The sequence below is a fragment of the Ylistrum balloti genome, unplaced genomic scaffold, assembly GCF_031769215.1.
Source record: "Ylistrum balloti isolate Yb309-2 unplaced genomic scaffold, AGI_CSIRO_Ybal_v1 Utg369722, whole genome shotgun sequence".
Lineage (NCBI taxonomy): Eukaryota > Metazoa > Mollusca > Bivalvia > Pectinida > Pectinidae > Ylistrum > Ylistrum balloti.
In genome coordinates, this window is record NW_026781941.1 from 1,173,670 (window position 1) to 1,197,818 (window position 24,149).

General features: G+C 33.0%; 4 protein-coding genes across 4 annotated transcripts; 3 read left to right on the forward strand and 1 right to left on the reverse strand.

The window, feature by feature from the left end:
- Positions 1-433: 433 nt before the first annotated feature.
- On the forward strand, positions 434-4,101 carry LOC132565435 (homeobox protein HMX3-A-like). The gene is made up of 2 exons (XM_060230076.1): positions 434-632; positions 3,596-4,101. The coding sequence occupies exons 1-2, from the start codon at positions 434-436 to the stop codon at positions 4,099-4,101; spliced, it is 705 nt and encodes a 234-aa protein (XP_060086059.1).
- A 1,044-nt stretch (positions 4,102-5,145) lies between these two features.
- LOC132565412 (U6 snRNA-associated Sm-like protein LSm1) lies at positions 5,146-8,235 on the reverse strand. Its single transcript, XM_060230054.1, has 4 exons — positions 8,145-8,235; positions 7,428-7,496; positions 7,072-7,187; positions 5,146-6,218 (listed from the first exon to the last, which is right to left on the reverse strand). Exons 1-4 carry the CDS (start codon positions 8,188-8,190, stop codon positions 6,048-6,050), a joined length of 402 nt encoding a protein of 133 aa, XP_060086037.1. The 5' UTR covers positions 8,191-8,235; the 3' UTR covers positions 5,146-6,047.
- Positions 8,236-8,398: 163 nt separating this feature from the next.
- Positions 8,399-19,128, forward strand: LOC132565396 (peroxiredoxin-like). Its single transcript, XM_060230035.1, has 7 exons — positions 8,399-8,434; positions 9,494-9,611; positions 12,399-12,540; positions 13,001-13,136; positions 13,668-13,771; positions 13,964-14,094; positions 14,967-19,128. The coding sequence occupies exons 1-7, from the start codon at positions 8,399-8,401 to the stop codon at positions 15,056-15,058; spliced, it is 759 nt and encodes a 252-aa protein (XP_060086018.1). The 3' UTR covers positions 15,059-19,128.
- A 2,688-nt stretch (positions 19,129-21,816) lies between these two features.
- On the forward strand, positions 21,817-23,962 carry LOC132565431 (uncharacterized). The gene is made up of 4 exons (XM_060230072.1): positions 21,817-21,841; positions 22,499-22,746; positions 23,101-23,181; positions 23,639-23,962. The coding sequence occupies exons 1-4, from the start codon at positions 21,817-21,819 to the stop codon at positions 23,960-23,962; spliced, it is 678 nt and encodes a 225-aa protein (XP_060086055.1).
- The last annotated feature ends 187 nt before the right edge of the window (positions 23,963-24,149 follow it).

Consider the following 24,149-nt stretch of genomic DNA (forward strand, 5'->3'; position numbering starts at 1 on the left):
TCGTAACTATTTAAATTTGAGAAGACCAATTTGAATGACCAATGGACACGCTTCTGTATCCCATGAGCTTACATTGAAAAGTCAGTTTTATTACAATAAGTGATCGACGTCTTTGGATAAATAAACTGACCATTCGTTAGTCATAGAAGTCATTTTACAAACCAAGTTCAGACTGACCACATGAATCACTACTGTTATGATTGCCTCATGTCTACTTAGGAATAATCTGTTTTAAGCGAAGACTTTAATCGTTTTAAGTTGTATTTGATAAAAATCTTAAGACAATACCAAACCATACAATTTCAAGACTGATGAACCTCAACGATTAACTAAGAAAAATTGATGACATTGCGAACTCTTTTGGAATTGACGCCGTGAGTCAATTAAATGATTTAAGTTAAATCCAATCGATAGTAGATTTAAAGAAAAAATCATGAGTGGTGACGACGAATCCTCTCATACAGAACAGACGAACTCTCCTGAACGAAAAACGGGCAAATCATTCTTTATTGAAGACATCTTAACCAAGGATACAGAATCGGATGCCAGGCGTAAGAGTACGGAGTCATACTACAGTCCCTACAAGTGCTTTGAGTCATCGGAACAGAAATCACCATGCAGCAGATCTTACGGTAAATATAGTCTTTTTATCAAGTTTTATTTCAAATGTCATATGGTGAACACTATAGTGATACCACTGCCTTGTTTAATAGAAGGAAGGACTTATGTGATTGAGATGCGGTAAGGAAGGGGATAAGGGGACAGTGGGAGTTTTGAAATACAGAAACAATACAAGTACAAGGGGTGAGGTGGTAGGTGATATAAAAGATATCAAACGAACATAAAAGGAATGATGAAAATGCCACGTTAATGATTCCTTTTAACTTAACCACTATGCAATACACTTGTAAAATGAATTATTTAGGAATAAAAAAACAGCACCAACGGTTTGGGATCAGTTCCAAATCCCAAGTATATAAAATGTATTCTGTAATTCCTTATAAAATGGAATTAATTCAACACTGTTATATTTGTTCTACAATGTTGATAATTTTAAAAACTTCATCTGCAAAAAGATAGTGACAATTTCATAAACCTCCATATATTTAAAAAGATCATTTTTAAAACGTCTCCGTCTACCATATGTGGACAATAATTCCACACTGGGGGTAATTTTAAAACGAAGGTTGTATTATCTCATGACGGCTTTACGACTAATTATTGTGATCTCCATTTTTACGGTTCACTCTGATTTTCATAACCTTAGAAAAAATAATAACAATAACATTTATTCGATGCTGATAAAGTATTCTTTGAAAATGTAAGAAGTAAGTTTGAGTCCTAAAACAAGTGTCATTTAAAGGTGTAAAATAGACAAACTGATTAAGTTTGAGCCTTAAAACAGGTGTCATTTTAAGAACAATATCTAGTTTAACTCAACGAGTTTTATATTGGATTTCTGTGAATTAAAATCATTTTGATATTTAATTCTTAAGTGCACTTTTATCATTTATGTTGTTTAAATACATGTACAATGTATGTCGACGGCAGTCTGACATTTAGAAAAACCCTGTAAACGCTGTGATGCTGGTGACGTAAATTTCATCATAAATACAGTCTGAAAGATGGAATAATTTTTTTTCAATAAATGTACTCTGATAATAGCAAAATGGGCTTTTCGGTACATTAAAATGACCACATTTTCTGACGTGAATAACGCTTATTGTAATATCTGAAGTATCGATATAAAACAAAATTTTAGCTAATAAGTCGTAAATTCGTGCCTTTTAACATTAAACATACTTGTTAACCCCTTTTTTCGGTAATATTCCTCAAAACAATTTCAGTCAAACATTAAACTGTATCCTAAATGACCAACGTGCTTTCATTGATTAATAAGTAGTAATTGTATGCATTTAACGAAAAATATGTTCACAATAAAAAAGTAGGTTACTGGTTTCCACATCTTATTATTGTTTCTGGAAATTTTAAAAACATGTCCTTAGTTAAGGAAAAAAGGCTTTACACAAGGTATCACAACTTTTATCTGCTAAAATTAAGGAATATCTTAACGACAGTTGTCTGTCTCAGGACACGTTAGATATAAGATGTGTTACACATTCTATATAGCCAATGAACAATGGGTTATACATCAGGTTGACTTTCTGTATACAAACATTCATACATTGACAAAAAAACATTTAATTGGAGTAAGCTCATTCTGATTATATGTGTGATAATTTTTCCTCTCCTTGTGATATGTGTTATAATTTATCCTCTCCTTGTGATATGTGTGATAATTTTTCCTCTCCTTGTGATAAGTATGATAATTTTTCCTCTCCTTGTTATATGTGTGATAATTTTTCCTCTCCTTGTTATATGTGTGATAATTTTTCCTCTCCTTGTGATATGTGTGATAATTTTTCCTCTCCTTGTGATAAGTATGATAATTTTTCCTCTCCTTGTTATATGTGTGATAATTTTTCCTCTCCTTGTGATATGTGTGATAATTTTTCCTCTCCTTGTGTTATAATTTTTCCTCTCCTTGTGATATGTGTGATAATTTATCCTCTCCTTGTGATATGTGTGATAATTTTTCCTCTCCTTGTGATATGTGTGATAATTTTTCCTCTCCTTGTGATATGTGTGATAATTTATCCTCTCCTTGTGTTATAATTTTTCCTCTCCTTGTGATATGTGTGATAATTTTTCCTCTCCTTGTGTTATAATTTATCCTCTCCTTGTGATATGTGTGATAATTTTTCCTCTCCTTGTGATATGTGTGATAATTTTTCCTCTCCTTGTGTTATAATTTTTCCTCTCCTTGTGATATGTGTGATAATTTTTCCTCTCCTTGTTATATGTGTGATAATTTTTCCTCTCCTTGTTATATGTGTGATAATTTTTCCTCTCCTTGTGATATGTGTGATAATTTTTCCTCTCCTTGTGTTATAATTTATCCTCTCCTTGTGATATGTGTGATAATTTTTCCTCTCCTTGTGATATGTGTGATAATTTTTCCTCTCCTTGTGTTATAATTTTTCCTCTCCTTGTGATATGTGTGATAATTTTTCCTCTCCTTGTTATATGTGTGATAATTTTTCCTCTCCTTGTTATATGTGTGATAATTTTTCCTCTCCTTGTGATATGTGTGATAATTTTTCCTCTCCTTGTGTTATAATTTATCCTCTCCTTGTGATATGTGTGATAATTTATCCTCTCCTTGTTATATGTGTGATAATTTATCCTCTCCTTGTGATATGTGTGATAATTTATCCTCTCCTTGTTATATGTGATAATTTTTCCTCTCCTTGTGATATGTGTGATAATTTTTCCTCTCCTTGTGATATGTGTGATAATTTATCCTCTCCTTGTGATATGTGTGATAATTTTTCCTCTCCTTGTGATATGTGTGATAATTTTTCCTCTCCTTGTGTTATAATTTATCCTCTCCTTGTGTTGTAATTTTTCCTCTCCTTGTGATATGTATGATAAGTTTTTCATTCTTATTATAAGTATGATCATTTTTGACTAGCACCGTTTAACAATACACTGTTGGTTACTGTGTAGCAACTGTCTTCATTTTTCTTTACAGAAAACGCCTCGACGTGTGGCTGTCGCTCATGCCAGGAGTTAAGAGAGCACGCGCCACCAAGTTACGTCACTGGAGAAACGACGTCAGGTGTCTCCATAACGGAGATCAATAATACAGAAACTGTGAAACTTCAAACTGAGCTGGAATCTTCAAGAAGCAGTTCACAAACAAATAATACAAAATTGAAGAAGAAGACGAGAACAGTGTTTTCAAGGGCTCAGATATTTTATCTAGAAGCCGCATTTGATGCGAAACGCTACTTATCCAGTGCAGAGCGGGCAGAATTAGCCCTAACTCTCCATCTCTCGGAGACACAGGTCAAGGTCTGGTTCCAAAATCGACGAAACAAATGGAAATCACAAATGGCAGAAGATAACAAATTTCCAAACAATCAGGAACCAAATCATTTGTACTCTGGTCACCCGTTGGCTCCAAGGTGTCACTTAGGCTTGGGACCGATTCCTCCATCCCCACGCCTCTTGAGTCATCATATGCTTTACTTTTGAATCATATCTTACATCTTATTTGCTGTTCACTTGAACATGCTAGTGTAGTGAAATAATGATGACCATGATACAGTTGGTTTGTATCAGTTTCACTAAAACAACATTTAGTATCTGAGATACAACTGTAAGGCTAACTATTGACACTAATTTGTTGTTAAACATATCCCTATTTTCAATGTTTCTGTTGCTTATAAACTGTGTGTTATCTAAAAATAAAGTATATTACTAAATTAACAATTTTTCATGTGTTTACTTCAAAACAAAAATTGTCTTTAAGAATGAAATAATTTATCAGTGAAAAAAAGCAATGAATTCATACAGTTTTTTTTATAATAAATGAAAATGTGCAAAAATACCTCATATTCACACTAAAGTCAGTCGTATGATTGCCAATTCATTTTCGCTTTCATTTAATCAAATTTGACTGGCAAGTTTTCATGGTCAATTGGATTGAATAACAGGAAAAGCCTATATAAATTCTCTCCCAAGTAGGATAAACAATGTAAGGTTACTGGATAATTAAGTCTATGGCATGATTTCAGGTAATTTTGAAAAGGCAGATTAAACAAGACAAAGGGGAAATAAGAATTAAGATTACCCAGTTCAAGTCACACTGTGAAAAAGGGGCCATAACTGTATAAACAAGAGGCATGATATCTTATTACAGATGCAAAATTATTAAGTAGCTGCTATCTAAATAAAAACCTGTGATAATTCATGATTGCACTATCAAAATATTGGACTTGCATCGTTGACAATGTTTTGTGTGGTGAAAAAAGAGTCATAACTCTATGTTGTGGATCCCGAGATCAAATTTCAGTATTAGACACCTGGCCACATCAAGAGGCATTCCATATATCCGGTAATATTAGGTAATGGACAACATGAGCTATGCTCTCGACATGAGATGATTAACACATTGGTAGACAGGGTACCAGGTCCAAATTTTCCGGTAGTACTCCTCAGAAATAGCATTTAATAACAAGGACACTCTCCTAAAACTATTGGAATCTTCATGTAATGAATCAATAGTCTAACACACACTGTATGGTTGATATCATTTATTTGTCTCTGTACCAAATCTTTGAAGACAAATAGCATACTTAGGACACAAATCATATGATAATACATTGCAAATTTCAGCAGAGTACACAACATGACTGTAATACGCTTGAAAAATACATTATCAATAAGAACTTATCTCCTATTTAACGGATCAGTTCCATTAATTTGTACACAATCTACTGCACAAAATTTTAAGAAAAAAATGAACGCTTCGGATCATATATTTCACCCTATCTAACGGGACAATAACTTTAATTTGTATATGTGTGAAGCTCAAAATAACAGACTCCTATCTAACGGAGCAAACTGTACTTACGCTTCCTGTCTACAAACTAATGATTGATCCTTTGATTGTGAATGATAATAAAAAATATAGAAAAATACACAAAATACCACATACTCCAACAAAAAATTCACAAATTCCTGTAAATTAGAAAGTTACAAATTATAATATTTTGAAAGAAGCTCAAGCTTTCTAAAATTAATCATGAATATCCTTTTTGCAACTTAAGGACAATTTCAAATCCTGAATGAAAAATCGTTTTTGGAAAAATGGAAGAAATTAAAATCCCATACATTATCCAGCAATGTAAGTTGATGATGAATATGAAATGTTCATGTACTTAAGTATTGAATGATATTTTCAGATTGGTGTTTACAAGCAAATGTACAATACACCTCCGACATACCTTTGCTATCAATAACTTTTTGAAATGTTTTATATTGTCAAAGTTATCTCCCTTGGACTGGTAACTTTCAAAATCTAAAAATGAGAAAAATGAGACATTTTTGTCAATATGAATGATCGATAACACCCTTAAAAAGAAATTTGTCCATGTTTACAATTCTCAGTTTCCCTGCACACCCCTGTCCATTTCGTATCAGAGGTATTCTTCATGCATTTCTGAATGTGGTTGTAGCCCTTGTTCCAGCATGGATTTTTTCTTTCTCTCCTCTGCCTGCTGTTTTTGTACCTGTTCTTCTCTCTGCATTTCTAGAATATCATCGATAGGTACCTCCTCTAGTGGGTGATTATTTTCATTTTCCAGATCCTGAAGTATTACAAAATAATCTTGAATGGGTAGATATAGTAAATTCCATTAAATTCAAGTGAACTGACAGCTAAAAGTATCTGAAATAATTAAGTGAAAGTTCCAATACAAGAGTTGACCCAACCTCCTTTACATTGGATAGTGTAACTAATGACTACATTAACTTCACATTGTTAAATTTGCTGTTCCTATATGTAACCTCTGATTACAAGCATTAAGTATGTCTGAGAGACCAATAAAAATATTGAGATCTACCATTTACTGGCATTTGTAATCACTGTACACTAAATTCTTTCTCTCACAGTTTATCTGTATTGTTGAAACAACATCATCCGGATATTTTTCTATGTGCCCACTACACAGAGGATAAAAGTAATTTCTCATCTAAAAGATGATACTTCACAGAAAAAAAATCAGTTTCCCGAATGCCAATTCATATGGTTCCATTTTCTTACATGAATTTGTCCAGTATTTTACAGATATTTCATAGTATATCATATAATGTATTTTCAAACAAATAAAAGCAGATGGATCTTGGCACCAACCATGGAAGAAAGGTTATGATGGAAATAATAAATTTTTAAAACCTTTTCATTATCCTATTTGGATTTTTACTCTAGGAATCTTTTGTCTATCATTAATTTTTCTAATCTACAGAAGTACCCAGAATCAAAACAAATATCAAATAATTTTTCAATTACCATACTAAGATGATATTACTTATCATGTATTTCAAGTTCTACTGTTAATAGAAATTCTATTCTATTCTCTGCCTTGTTTATGATATAAGCGTAAATAAGAAACATACGCATGTTAAATGTGAAATACTTAAGCTGAACAATTCTGTACTTACTATTTCTCCAAGAAGCACCACATTTTCTCCACGGACAACAAAGATTCCTCGTGGAATATCGCCATACTTTTTACCAACATGAATTCTCTCAATTGTTCTTTGAAGGACTAGATTGGCTGTTAAAAAAATTAAGAGATTCAAATTAAATGCTCAAAAAACCAAATACAATTTGCAAGAAGAAGAATCTTGGAAGGGATCAGTGGGACATGGACCCTTTAAAATTGAAATGAACCAGTGTTCCATTTTATTATCATTATTTTTTAGGCTCTATTTATTTTTGATATAGACAGAAATTTCTAATAATGGTGACTTGTTCTCAGCAACCAATATTTTGTTTTAATCATATAAAAACTTACCAAATTGATCAATACTTCTTAGGAATCCAATCAATGTTCTTCCATCTCGTAAAACAACCAGCAGTTTTTCTAGAGACAAAATAGATAATAAGTGCAAATAATAATTCTGAGGTGTAACAATATAATGATATATATAATATGGATTACAAATTAAAAAACTTGTATGTAAATATAAATTGTATTAGGCTAGTAGGGAGAAGAAAGGCTCAAGTATCTGTTCCATGACATTTGTATGTATTTATCAGGTTGGGAGCATCCTAATCCAAAGAGTTCTGACTATCTCTCTGCGATTTTTAAAAAATTGGATCACGGTTGAAAGTTTGGTGGGTTTATAATAACAAATTTCACTAGATTATGGAAATGGTGGCCAAATAACCTAAATTTGCTCGAAAGTGTGGTTGTGCAAGATGAACAAATATATATTGAAATATCAGCCAAAACCGTTTGGGCTGATTCATTAGGAAACAAAAATTTTAAACATCTGGTGTTTAATTTGGTTACAATTCAATAACCTATGTACCACACAATATCTTGGTAATCCAATTTGGATCAAGATCATGCTGTTGTGAGTGAATCTTTTTCTGAAATGTTCACACCTGTATGTTGTCAGAAACAATGAATGAAATTGTTATCATATAATTCAACAGTTACAAATAATCTTATTTGTTATTTTGTACAGAAACCAGACCAAACGACTTAAATGTTTAAAAATCATACTGTCTATTTCTTCCACTAAACTCGCCGTTCCTGGAAGATAGCTCATTTTCAACAACTTTGGATCACATTTACTGATGTTGTCCTATAAATTACTATATCACAATCAACGTTGGAGAATATCTTTTACTTTAAATGCTTTTATCTAAAACGTTCGCGAGAGGCAGAGGAATTTCAACATTTCTTGTATCAGTCAAACGTTTGATTTGCAGGTGGCGCTTATACTAAAGAGCTTTAACAACGAGGAATATTGCATCATGGCTTCCACCGGTAGCACGTTTCTTAGATTTGGTGTAAGTATGTGTGTTGTTAATGTTAATATGAATAGTTGAGGCTTTCTTTTTGTATTATGGAGATAACAAGAAAGTACTATTTTAAAATGTCCTGAATGCTCTAATGGTTCAGTTAACAGTGTACCATTTGGATATATTTCGTCTAAGTCTTCAGGTTATATAACTCAAATACGTACTAAGGTCAAAGTCAAACGTCGACTGTTAAATAAGGAACCTACTTAGCTCAAGATATTGCAATAGATTCCTCTGATTGTTTTTACTGAAATAAGTTTAACCTGTTTATCATATATGTATGATCAATGAAGTAATAACGACAGTACGGGCAAGTAGATTGTCAAACTTTCGAGTCCCTCTGTCGGTTACTGGAGCAGCGGCAAATAAATATGGCCATACGTGTATATAGGGCAAATGTGAATATCCAAGTGAAGTCAGGTCACATTTCTTTCGCATAGATTGAAAAAATGGGTGACGGATCATATTAGTCAGTGAAATAATGTTTTTGGCAAATTTGTTCAATTTCAGCCATTTTTAAAATAATTTCATTGTTACATATTTTCAGCATCCATGTCCCACCATCAGAATATGTTGCAAAAGGGATGCAAGCACCAAAAATTGCAACAACAAAATTCAACCATCTCACTGTAAATAGTGTCCAATGACAGAAAAGATTTGTTTTACCAACATGCTAGAATTGCCGTACATGTTTTTGATGTGCACACAATGTAAGCAACTATGTATGGCTCAGTTGTTTGCCCTGTAGACTTAAAACCAAATTTGCCGGTGTTCCAGTGCCCGTTTATTAAGATGCAAAATATTACATAAGTTACACCTCATACATAAAACAAAGCAAAGACAAAGTCACGAACAAAAATTAAAGTGTTTCAATAATCCATTGTCCGATGGATGACGGATAAATCAATGTCACTTTAATTAGCTATCAGAACATAACACATCATTGTATACAGATTGTATGTATATTTTGTTAAGAATTTTATCTTTATCTATAGTTTATTTCTTGTCTAATATTGATGATTGATAGTTAGCTTTCTTTTGTTCCAGGTAAAGAGGTTTACCTCCTTATTGCAGTGTGGCACTGGTAGAAGCATCCATTCTGCAAAGTCATGTTTTAAACAGTTTAGACCTAAGGCGATGGAACAAACAAGACAATTTTGTACAGGTAAAAAAGTCACATATATAAATAAAGATACAACATTATCATAAAAATTTTATAGAATTGATACCATGTCAACTTAACACTAAGATAATTTATTATTTAACAATAGAAAATATTGATGTAAGCAGTGATCAATCTACATGCAACTTCAGAGTCCTGTACTCCAAGAATTTTGATGGGACTCATAGAATTTCTGGAAATACATTGCAGGACCCATTGTTTTAGCAATAAAGTTGAAAAGGACTTCTGAAAAAAAAATTGGACTGTATGAACACAGTATAGATGTGAATGTAATTATAACCAGCTGTTGCTGCTAGAATAAATTCTGTATTGTTTATGTTTACTGAAATAGTCATCTGCTTGTAACCCATTTTATTAAGCACAAAAAATTACAGATATATAACAGAAACTAATATTTCATTATGCTCTCTGAAAGTTTTCAGGGTAGCATATAGTTGCCACTTGTTCTGATTGTCCATCTTTTCGTTTGTCTTTTTATTTGACCTTTAGCATCCAGAGCATAACTTTGCCCACAGTTAAGCAAGGATCATGAAACTTTGTGTATGCATCAGTCATACTAAGGCAATGTACTGTGTACCAAATGATTCTTCATTTACAGTATCATAGCCCTTTGTTAAGATTCATATCCAGAGCATTATTTTACTTTCTTTTAATCTATGATAATGAAACTTAGTATTCAAACAAATGTTTAAAATTTTGTGTCTGCAGCATATTTTGCTTTCATTAAATATAGGATGATGAAATGTGGTGTATACATTGTAATAAGAGGAGATGCATTGTGCCAGGTTCAGGGGCCTACATTCCCTAAATTAAAGAGTTAGGGCCATTTGTTAAAATTTCATGGCCATAGCATAAGTTTTCTTTCATTTAAACAAGGGTAATGAAACCTAATGTGTACTCTGGTCATACTCAGAGGATGTACAGTGTGCCAGATTCAGTGCCTGAAACCCGTTGATTACAAAATTATTGCCCTTTGTTAAAACTTTTTGTCCGATAAAGTTATTCGCGGGAAGCATTAATCAGTTTCAGTGAACCTCTTGTTTCCTTTGAAATACTTGCTCTACTTCTGCACCATCAAAGACATCGTTCTATTACTATCTTGGCATATAGAATTAATGTATAAGTGAAAATTTGCACAAATAAATGGCTTAGGCTGAAATGAGTTTGCAGGTTAGATTCACCATAAACCCATTAACCTTCTATATTTCAAAGTCAGAATTCATTACCTTAGATGATACAACTGCTAAATAGCAATGTTACAAATTATAGTAATGAGTTATGGTATTTACTAGTAATCTGTTGATGGACTTCTTGTTTGTCTTAAGCACGTCTAGCAACTTCAACATTTAAGTAGAATTTTTCAAGACTGTAATTATATTCTGTAAATACATAACTTAACAGTGTGAAATTCAAATTTCTAGAATATCTTCATTATGCATTTGTATGATGTAATATTTATCGTTATAGGATATTGCTTGGATATAAGCTTACCAAAATCAGTTTGTTACACAATAATTATTCCGACACGTGGTATTTGAGTTAAATTTTATTTCTTGCCGTGGTTACACAAGATCCTGTTCAAGTCCACCCCCATCTCCCGCTTAAACTTCCCGCTACAGGCCCGCACTGACTTGTCTAGCTCCCGAGCTCTAGCCTCCAAACTCTCCTGCTCTTCTCCCGCTACTCTCCTGCTACTGTCTATTGTCTTAGTATTAATAATACCAAAACACTTCAATTCCAACTAAGCCCCGATTGGATGACAATACCCCACCCCGCGAGGCATATAATTATCAAGGCACGTGCAAGCTCATGTAACCTTATCTCAGGGATCCCGATGTACTTTACCGTCCAGTAGGCTATCTACTCTGATCGACGATCCCTCCCCAGCTATCTCGCTACAGTGGCTAGGTGCGTGAGGCACACCCTTGATATCTAAGGCTACCAAACTGCCTGTCCATCACAGGACGTTAACCCTGGTCCAGTGCCTGACTTTTGACACCTGTTGTTATTGTTTCCAGAGAACCTGTTGTACTTTAAATTTCTGTTTTAAATTATATTCTCTAAATTGTATTTCTACTACCCATTTTGTTACAAGTTACCATCTCATTAACTACCATATGAGTAGGAATATTGCAAGTAATGTTAACAAGTTGAGGTTGCCTTCCAATATAACAAGATAGAAGAACTGATGTTGGCACATAAATGCAAATAGAATTTGCCCTAGTCACCTTGTCATTCAGGAGAGCCCAGAAATACCAAATAAAAAACCAGTTAAATGCCTAAATGAAGCATACTGTATTTAGTTAAGGACCAAGTAAGCTTATGCTGCTGTGTGGACATCTGTTAATCCAGTGTCAGCTTTTCCCTTTAAATGATTTCTTTTCCGTAACCAAAAAATCTTGAATTATGATATGAGGATGGTAGGTTTCTTAAATCCATTGAAATTTGCAAAAAGAAATAAACTTGAACCAATGTTCAAGGTAAAAGGAGTCAAATTTGAACTTTCAAACAACATCTTCTGATTTTCCAAAAGGAAGCTTAAGTGACAGGTTCGGAAGATACAAAATCCAATAAAGTTTTCAATAGGAAGTAACCTTGACTGATATTCAAGGTCTCAGGAGTCAACTTAATTTGACATTTCTCTTTTACCAAGACTTTGAATACCAGATGAACAATGCAGGCCCAATAGACCTTTTGTCTTTTTTCCCCTTCAAGCATAGCAAGATTAGACTATCCTGAAAAAGCACTGATTTTAAAAATTGGTTTCAGGTTCAAAGCTTCTGTCTGCCTCTGTCCAGAACCCAGCACCAGATTTCAAAGGGACTGCTGTTGTTGAGGGTCAGTTCAAAGATATTTCCTTAGCAGACTTCAAGGGCAAATATCTTGTGCTGTTTTTCTATCCATTAGATTTGTAAGTATCAGCATGTAGGAATTTTTGTTTTCGTTTACCAAAAATTTGTAACTTTATTGTAGGTCATGTGGTAATTTATCAATTAAATAAAAGTATTGATAATATAATATTCATCTCAATTTTATTTTTTTGAATTTTACAGAGTGTTGTTTTCAATCAGTCAGTTACAAGACATCTGTATGATAAACTCCTTTATGAATAGATTAGACATATCATTAAGTTCACTTGGGGATTTTTACAGATGAAAAAAAAAACATCATTTCGATCCTGCTTGCCTCAGAATATTTCCTTCTGACAGAAGAGAAGGTCTATAAAAAACATTCACTGCAAATGTATGACTATTTATTACATTACAAAAGATTTTTCCAAGTGTGTTTTCAGTTATCTGTGAAAGAATGCCATTACCTGTAGTTTGTCTACATATATTGATCACAAGATTCAATATTTTCAAATATTTCAGTACATTTGTGTGTCCAACCGAGATCATCGCATTTAGTGACAACATACAAAGATTTCGCGACCTCAACACAGAAGTAATAGGTGTGTCCACAGACTCACACTTCAGTCATTTTGCCTGGATCAACACACCAAGGAAGGTAAACTTTATATCTAAACATGTAGCTTAGTTAAATCTCAGCATGATAACTCCTATCATTTGTGGATTTATTGGTTGATTTTGAATGTATGATTCATTAGAAATACAAAGTGTCATCAGCATTCATATGTACATTTGAGTCTCCTAATTATACTTGTATCAACCTGCTGATAGTAGATGTATGATCAAATTAGAAGGACATGCAGACGAAACAAATGATTAAAGACTGTAAACAAAAAGTTGCAATTTGTAGGAACATCTTTTTAATTGATCAAAAGAATTTTCGAATGTTTTATTTGTCCGTTCCCTATTTATCAAAGATATATGATTTCTTTGATAACCTTTTTGTGTTAAGTAGCTTGTTTTTAGTAATCCTATTACTATTCACATCTGTTGTAACTGATTTTTTAAAAAAAATCATTTTGAACTTTAATATATTCAAATGAGAAATGACAATCAACAGCTAATACAGGTATAATAAAAATGAAAAATTTGGCCACAAATTTATACCAGTGTTTAATTTTCATTACAGCAAGGAGGTTTAGGTGGTCTGAATTATCCCTTGCTGGCAGACTTCAACAAAGAGATCTCGCGTGACTATGGTGTTCTTCTTGAAGATGATGGAATGGCATTACGGTGAGTGTTAATCTGCCAGATCATTAGACAGGGAGCTACTTCTATTCCTGCATCTATGTGCCACCAAGTATGCTGTCTAATTATTGCAAAAGTCTTTTTTTTTCAGTAAGCTTTAACACAACTACAAACTTTGATAAAGTCTTGATATCATAAGATTGACATCCTTGTAACTTAGATCTAATTTTCCTACAGGGGATTATTTCTAATAGATCCGGAAGGCATTGTGCGACAGATAACTATAAATGATCTACCGGTGGGACGGTCAGTGGATGAAACTATAAGACTCATACAGGCATTTCAGTTTGTGGAGAAACATGGTGAAGGTAAGATCACATGCCTGTCAAATTATATATTCTTCATACAAGCTGATCAAAAATGTAGAACTTTAAAGGCAGTTTTGAAGCAAGTTTGTAGTTCATGAAGTTGGAACAATCTTCAGTTAACTACTTTTTTTACCTTGCAGTAATTTTGTCAGTAAAAAAAATTAGTGTCTTTACTCTCAAAACCTTTTTCCTTTTTTGATTCCTTAATGTAGCAGTACATGTCTATTGCTATTCAGCAGAATTATAAACAAATGCTTTGGCATTTGTGGTAATAAGCAGATTTTAGATATTGGCCCCAGGGGGTAAATTTCAAGATAAATATGGTACATTGAAATATGGCCTTGATTACTGCATTAACACTGCAACATTTGGCCTGTTGGGTCTGGTTTCCCATCACAGGACAAATTATAACAGCAAAGAATGGATTGAGGTCCCCTCCCTATTTAAACTTACTTGATTTGAGGCATTATATGTCCTTGGGCATTGGAACTCAGTGGTTGCTAGTTCTCAAAATGTGGTTTAAGTATTTAAGGAAAAAAACCTAGAAAGAAAATACTCCTTTTGAACAGCAGGTTAGATTTCAACCAAATTTTCTTAAATGGCACATCAATGTAAAGAGATAATGTAACTCCATTCATTATTTTATAATGGAACCACAAAATGGCAAAATGGAGGTTTTCATTATACAGAGTACTGTTATTCTATGATGATGAGATTAAAAGGCAATTTCTAGGAAAAATTTTTGTAGTCAATGCATCTCTCTGGATATCTCATGTTTTTCATTGAAAACCTCAAGAGATCAGTGTTTCTTTGGCATTATGTAAATATCCATGTTTGTTTAATATTAAATGAGATGTATACTTCTTTTGCAGTGTGTCCAGCCAATTGGATACCAGATGGTGCTACCATTAAGCCAAATCCTGTTGAATCCAAAGAATACTTTGAGAAAGTCAATGTCAGTTAACGAAAGTTGAATTGGAGCTGTTTAAAGTGTCATACACTGGCTTTATATGGAAATTGAAATCATGGACAACAAAATACTCAACTAAATGTACCTGTTATGTGTAAAGTTCTCTTTTGATGTATTTTTACTTATGCTTGTGTTTACTTTGACAGTTTTTACCCAGGAAGTGAAATAACATCTAGTCATAGTCTATATCTACACCATTGCTCTAAGATATAATTTCCATGTTAATTGTACAATTTTCTAAATCAATGTTTTTTTTTATATTTTAGTTGAAGTTTTGATCTATTTGTTCATTTCAGTAACTTTGTTGTAAGTAAACTAAATCAACTCATTCATGTTAATTATCCCCCTTTGAGTTGTACATTTTTGTCACGGGTCAACGCAAAGATACACCAACAGTCCTACTCATCAAACAATCAGAAATGAAGAAAACAGTTCAGTATGTATTTTTCATTGAAAACAAGTATGTTGTAAAATTGGACAAATGTTTTGTAATTTCTATAATTTATGCTAAAAATTCTCAAATTCTCAAAAAAAATGAGCAAGAAAACAAATAGTCTTAAAATGCAAATAAGGGAATTGACCCACAACTAAAGGCTTACTCAACTTGTTCAAAAGGCAGTGGCCATCAGATTATATAGGCATATCACTTGTTTGGATTCCACTGAATTCCATACTATACCAGAAGGAAATCTATATTAAACAGCCAATCATACTCGCTAATCTCATCAGAAGTTTATTTATTCAATTTCTTTAGATTTTAGTTTGTGGTTTTTTGCAAATTAAAATTTGGCCAGATTTGTGTTGTATCAAGGTAATATTTAGTATGAATATACAATGTAATACAGGTACATGCATTTTTAGGTCATCTGACCTGAAGGGTCAAGATGACCCATAGTCATTGTGCTTTATCCGTGGCCATGCATAAACTTTTTCTTTAAAACTCTACTCCTCTTTCATACCTAGAAGGATTTCAACCAAATTTGGTCTGAAACATCATGGAACGTTGAGAATTATTTCTTAAATTCAGAAAGTTGATTCAACACCTAGGGACTTGGTGGTGGGGCCCCAAAAGGGGAAGTTAGATAAGATTTTGCTTCAAAATGCTACACTTTCTTCATGCTTTTATGGATTTCAACCAAATTTAGTCTAAAACATCATGGAGAGAGAGGAATTATTTCTTAAATATAGAAAGTTGATTGACCACTAGATAATAGGCATGACATTGACCCACTTTCAAGGTCACAGGTTTCAAATGTGTTAAAATGGTTAAATGACTTCTTCTCAATAACCGAAAGGCCAAGGGTGCAGATATTGGACCAACTTTCAAGTGCAGAGGGGTCAAATGTGTTAAAAAACTTAAGCAACTTCTTTTCAATAACTGAAAGACCAAGGGTCTTGAATTTGGGCCTGTAGCTTGTTTTTACAACAAGCAATATGTCCAGAAAAATGGAAATAGTGTACTGCATGTATAAAGAATATGACTTCAAGTTTGCAGAAAACATCTTGATGACCCAGCAATGTCTTCTATGAAGCTATACAGTATCTGAGCCATTTATTTTTGGCCTATTTTGCCTCTTTCGTATATAAGTCTTTATAGTCAGATGACTGTTAAGGCCCTTGTACCTCTTGTTACATACACAAGGTGTATTCTTAGTTTGTTTGGATATGTATATGTGACTTCTGGTTTGGATGGTTTTACCGATACTTTAGTAAGTGATTGTGTGTACAACATGTTATTGCACGTAAATATCTATTACAAATGTTTTTGTTTTTAAATAATACTGTTAACCATGTCAACACAACGTGATGTTGACTTTTCAGCTTTATTTAACAGTATACAAACTCCTTTTTTTCCAGCCAAACAGTTTACATTTGGTTTCTATTTTCCTGAAAGTAACATGCACAATCATTTCTGTTGTACATTCTAGTTACTTTTAAGCCGTATAATAACACTACAATGGAGATGTCAGAAGATTTTTCTGTTCTTCTTTCCCAGAAATCCCTGTACTTGAGTGACCGGTGTTGTTGATATGATAATCAGTAAAAGATATTCATCCTGATGATATTAAAAGTAAATATTGAATATGGTAAGCATGTTAATTCAGCAGACATCAGTATGATTAGCATAGAATTTTTTGTCTTTAAAAAAGGAGTCTAAACTAGACATTGATGTGATAGAAAAACCTAAATAGGGTATAGCATAGGATATCCCTGTCTGAGGTGAGAGAAAAGTAAATAAAGACATAACATTTTTGTTTTACATTCGATTCAGCACCAACATTAAATAACAGTAGTTTGTTTATCAAACAGACTTTAAACAATATACACTGTCACAGCTTTTCAGCAGACAAAGAATCAACAGAAGTAAAAAACTGGACACTGGCATAAGATGGACCTTAAAACACATTCAATTGGCTTCCAATAATTATAAGTCAAAACTGGACACTGCCTTCACACCGACCTTAGTACAGATTCAGCATTGCCTTCAATGGTAGTCAAAACTGGACACTCTCACCACACAGACCATGTACAGATTCAGCATTGCCTTTAATAGTAGTCAAAACTGGACACTGTCACCACACAGACCTTGTACAGATTCAGCATTGCCTTCAATATTAGTCAAAACTGGACACTGTCACCACACAGACATTAGTACAGATTCAGCATTGCCTTCAATAGTAGTCAAAACTGGACACTGTCACCACACAGACTTTGTACAGATTCAGCATTGCCTTCAATAGTAGTCAAAACTGGACACTGTCACCAAAGAGACATTAGTACAGCTTCAGCATTGCCTTCAATAGTAGTCAAAACTGGACACTGTCACCACACAGACCTTGTGCAGATTCACCATTGCCTTCAATAGTAGTCAAAACTGGACACTGTCACCACACAGACCTTGTACAGATTCAGTACTGCCTTCAATAGTAGTCAAAACTGGACACTGGTCATACACTCGTTTGTTCAGATTCGGAACATTATGCACAGCTGTAAAGTGATTAACACTACAGATCGGTATCTGCCTCCTCTGGTTGAGCAAAGTTTAGATATTATTAAGGTCACATCATACGCATTGCTTCTGCAAGAATATTCAATTTGACACTGACATATCGATATTTCTTATGATAGCTTTTAATCTGGTGTTAGTTCTTTTTAATATTATATATCACAGGATAATCCAAGATGATATGTTCTTAAGATTAGTATTGTGACATTTTATTTCTTTGTCCGGTGTTTGTGTCTTTGCTTCAAAATGCTTTTTCCCTTTACAGATGTTCCACTATACAAGGTTAAAGGGTTTCCTACGACATAATATGCGACATACAATATTACGTTTATTTTTTCTGTTGCAGTATATTTCCTTAAAACTCCAGAAGACAATAAATTTAATATTGATTGGTTGAAATTCGAAAATACTCATTACCAGGGTTTCAATATTAATTCTTCTGAGTTATAGTGTTGGAACGTTTTGCCAGTGTTATGTACGGAATACATATATGTCAAACTTTACATTTTGCGGTGGAGAGTATGATAGAGGATATCGACATACATTTTTTCTATCTCGACCAGTTTTTCTTAACATGACACGTAAATCATATCAACTTACTTATTTTACAGCTGTGATTTTTACAACACATCCAACCTCAGTCCGTGTGTTTATTTTTATTTACTTTATATTTCTTGCTTTGTTCAGTATCTACTAGTGATGGACATTTTTTCACGTGGTACGTGCCGTTTGGTATATATCAATTAACATAAATATATTCCAAAGGTTATAGTCCTAGCTTAGATTGAGCTTTTTCTGTCGTTAAGACACATGGTAAACATCTTAAAATTCGGGTACAAATTTGCTTTTTGATATTTTATCAAGGTTAACTATGACAATTTTTCTTTATTTCTGTGTTCATACAAGATTTACCGTTTGTAATAGTTGTTGTTATAGTAGAATCTTGCCAAGGAAACGAATTACATCATCGTATTAAAAATTGACAAAATTTCTGAATAAAGACCTGTATCTCAATTGTTTTTATATCTCGATTTTAACTTGTGAAAATAAATAAAAATCTTACTGTACTATCTATTTTCGGTGTTGAAGATTATTTACTGGGGAGCAGAGTGTGTGTTGATCTTTTTATGAAGATCATTTTCAAATAAACAATGCTTTTTTATATACCGCTTAAATAGTTTTGAAACCTTAGTATCCTGTGTCGAAAAGAAAATTAAATATTCCGTCATTTTCTCACGTTTTGGCTCTTCGTTGAACAAAACCGAAACATTTATATTTCCTGCCTAAACATACCACTGTGTATTATACAAGCTTATCTAATGCACTGATCATTGGTTATAAAAAAACCCAACTATTTTACGTTTGTCTTTGATCTAAGGTTTGTGTTAATAGGATCCATATGTTGACGAAGACAATAACCAGCGAGTGCCATTAATCACCATCCGACACCTTACATTACAAAGCATGGGTCCAAGCGGGAAACTCTTTGACTCATATATTGTACTTGTTTTAACTTTTATCTAACTACGTATATTCAGTATGTCATGCAACGGAAACACAGTTTAGCACATTCTTAATTACTTTTGCATCACTAATTCCCATAATTTAAAATATCATAAATGGATGTTCCAGAAAATTGACTATATAAACGATGTAGTTGATGTAAAAACAACCAACATCGTCGCTGAATTACTTTAAATAGAAAATCTGAGCCAGTGTTGTCTTTTAGACACTTATATTTTTTTAGTTCTAATATCAATTATTTCTGAAATGAATTTCAAACGTAAGTATATGTTATATCAATGCTACATTTTAAAACCTGTTTTTTACGATGTTGTTTATGTTGATTACTATAGGTAAATTTGCACCAGAGATGATTATCTTGGGGAAAGATTCGCTTCTGTTATCATCAAAAGGATTTTTTTTTAATTAACGAATTCTGAAGAATGACACCAGGTATTTGGATATACTACTAGGTATATCAAAATCACAGTGACTTTTCGCGTTAATTTATTTTTTATCACATAAGCATTACAGCCCATCTATATACAAGTATATAATAACGTTCTTGCTGTTATACGGGACACTAATGAGTGAAGTAGCGAGTGAGTTACTAGGATGCACTACTTGTTTTATACAGACCTATTGTAATAATTTTCCAGGTAGACCACCTCATTCATCAACAGCGTGTACTGTTATGTTTGCTTCACCTGTCTCAAATCTATGGGGATATTTACTCGCTTACAATCAGAAGAAAGACAGGCCATTATGACTAAGATAACAAAACAAAACTTTTCGGATAAGTTATAACATCTGCTAGAAACAAGTACCGCATTTCTAATAAATCGCTTGTGTTAAAATGAGATTTTTAAGATGCTGAAACAGTCGCAATCTAACAGATATGATAAATTTGGTTCAGTTCAATATTGTACGGGGTTAAACATGTTTGGTGAAGTTATTTAATGTTGAGATTTAGAGATTTGAAAAAAAAGTTATATGGTATAAGGGTAGTATTGGACATTTAATCATTAAATTAAACAGAATCGAGTAGGGAATTATGTGTCTTGATTAAATTATTGGTGTGAGATATTAAGTACTGTTTTATAAAGATGTAGATTTTTAAGTTAATGTACTTAGAACAGTCGGAGTATTTATAACAAGATTTTATTCCGTTATATACTAAGATAGGCTTGTGATGATCCACGGCAAATTGTATCGTATAGAAGTTATTTTGTAAGCATAGGGTATTGTAAATCAGTACTACACGCAACCTCTCACCACGTGTAATTCAGTACACATTGGTGACAAATATATATATATATATAAACAAAGGAATGGCATACGAACGAATCATAACCAATGATTTCTAAGTACACAATTTACATTTTTTTGAATTTCTCATCCGTGATCAATTACAATGTTCGTGCCAACCCCAAATATGTTATCGTGATTAAGGTTGTAACTTAAATCTGGTTTGTCTAATACATTGTTATACACCTATGTTCCAAACACGGTACACACCTTTGTTTCAGTTAATTTATGATGAACCGACAATAAGAGGCTATTGTTAGGTTGGTTTCATTGTTTAAATATAACCTATCGTTTTTTTTTTGAAAATTTTTAACTGGCTTTTTATGTCATAATGCAAATTGACAAAGATTATAACACCAGTTCCTGCTTTAATTGGTTATCATGCGGGAAGTACCAGTTCTATATTTAAAAAGATATTCTTAAAAAATCACGTAAACAATTGATGATATTGATCTGTTTCTCCGTCTGTTTATGATGGTCGTTTTTTTTACCACGCTGCTTCATGGTATTGAATGTGAATTATTTGGGTTGAATTTGGAAATATCTGCGGAAATTCTTTTTCTATACCATTAAATAGACCCATCATTAATACTAAGTACTTGTTTCAAAGCAGAATGGCGTTAACTTGTTAGTAAACCAGACGGTAACGGTGAAATATATTTTATAACTTTAACTGCATTATTTTGTAAGTTGTGTACAGTGCTGTATAATTGTCTTCTGATTTAATGTGAAAATCTACATCGTAAATAGTTTCAACCCCTTCGTATTAAATATTAACGTGTACATACGGTACAAATGTATAATAATAGCACTTCTGAAATAGACACTATACACACCAATGAATGCATCGCTGAAGCTGTTGTTATTACAGATGTTCGATATTGTCCTTCGTTCAGTTTTTGCTGTGTCACTGTTTTTGTCCTATTCAGACACCATGCAGTTTAGTTTGGGTTACACGGGTATGATGTTGTATAATTCGTTGTTTAAAACATAACTAGTTTTACGAGTCATATGCAAATTATGTTCTTTAAAATATGTTACAATTTATAGTCTTGTTTATTACCATTTGTTTCTTGATAATCATTTAAAACTTATATATAGGAAAAAGAAAACGTTTAATTCACATTTTATCTAATAACATTTCCGATGTTTTTTTATAAACAAAACCATCTCATTTCATATCATCTAAACTGAATTGAAAGTTGAAAATCCCCGTCAGCGACACCTGTCTTGTACACTATAAGATACTAAGCTGTGGTAATGGAATTGCAGAAAAAACCCTTAAGTTGAAAACATACCCGATTGAGCTTGAGACGGCTGACCGTGGTATTACCAATAAATGCAATTCTTTTCAAATTGTAGAAAAAAATCATTTTATGAGTTGTTAATACAACTGATGACTCTATTTGATGCATACGGATTTATGTGTTTAATAAAACGATGAATTTCAAGTGTTTTTAAGAAATGGAGTCACTAATGCAAACGTGTGTTGAAGTTGAACTTGCTGTAGATTGCATGTAATTCTAAATTCGCCAAGTTGTTTTGTTTTCCTTATGGAAACCATGATGTGGTTACATTGAGTATGATTATCTCAGTGCTTCTTATATATTTTCCAGCTACCGTCACCATAGTTTTAATCCTACTCCTGGTTTTGATAAGAACGACGGTTTCATCCTGTCCTAGCGGTCCTGTTTTTACACACCAACACCTACACGTGGCAGATTTGGATGTGTTTACCACAGACACGTCACTATCCTGCACCCAGTCTACCGGAATCTCATCTGTTCCTGTGTGCTACGTAGATTCTCTGAATGAGTTGATGACACAGGCCGAATATGTCCTCCAAGAAGCAGTAAATGAGCTTGTAAGTACAAACAACAGTTGTATATAGAAAAAAAACTATTTTTTTAAAACAATTGTGTCAATTTTACATTTCATACACATTGTATGACAGACAACGAATGTTTGATATATATTTTTAACAGAAATGTAAAAAGAAAAAACGTGACAAAAAAAACCACCCCCAAAAACGTAAAAACTTTTTTGATTCTGATCTTTTTAGTGAACAATCAGTCTTCTTTCCTAGTTCCCCGTGCTACATTTAATATAACACCTATACCTTCACTATCTTCCCTCTCGTTTATTATTCCAGTCACCTTCATTCCCAGTATATTGCAATCTTGATAGTTTCTCTTTGATGTTCCAATTTTTATTCCAGAGCGATACGATACTGATGCAGAGAGACGTCTGTGAAATGAGTCCATACGACCATAATGGATTTCAAAGTGGCATTAGCATGGTAAGTTTCAAATGATCTTTCAATAGACTTGATGAATATCGCCGAGTCATTAGTTAGTTTTTTATCTGCTATCTAGACACCAATTGTTTTTGAAGTACATGAACTTTTTCAAATTGGTTAGTTGACTTTTTTCTGTTTGTAACCAAGTTTAACAATTAAAATCGACCAAATTGTCAGATAGCGATCTATGTTCTTAAGAAGTTGAAATTTAAACCCAAAGCTTTCAACGATACCATAACACTATTCTGAGGCACGAAATTAAACCGAAATGTACTTGTCTTTCTTCTATTTCCCTTATGTTATTATTTTCTATAACAAAAGTGTTTTTATCTGATGATCTCTAAGCACTTCGGTCATGTTTTGTAATTAAGGAAAGGAACGGTTCACTAACTTTATTTAATACGTAATTCTGTTGTGTATTATACGTTTTAATGAATAGATGTTTTGTATTTTTCAGTCAGACACACTTATCAACGGAATTGAACTGATGTCAGAAATAGCATTGAACATGACCATTATAAATTGTCATCAACATTCCAGATTGTTAAACGAGCGTAGGTTTAATGTCCACCAGCCCATCCGATCTGTGATATGCGAGATGAAGAAACTAATGCGATTTGCTAGACCGATTGAACCAAGCAAATTCCGAGCCAGCATTTCCTTTATGGAGATGGACCGTTCAGATACCACTATCTTCACATGTCGCAATCTGAGAAGAGCAATAGCCGCTATAACACACCTTAGAAATGACATTAATATCGATTTCGAAAATCTTCAATAATAGTTTTTTTTTTTTTTATTTTTCCGTAACTAACGATCTCGGAAGCTGGTTATAGAATATGTCCCTGACTAACTGAGTTTAAACAAGAAACGTTTTCATTTCACAAAATGTTATATCTAAACGTTCAATGAACGGCTTATTTTGAAAAAAAAGGTCCGGATGCTATGCATATGCTTGTATTCATATT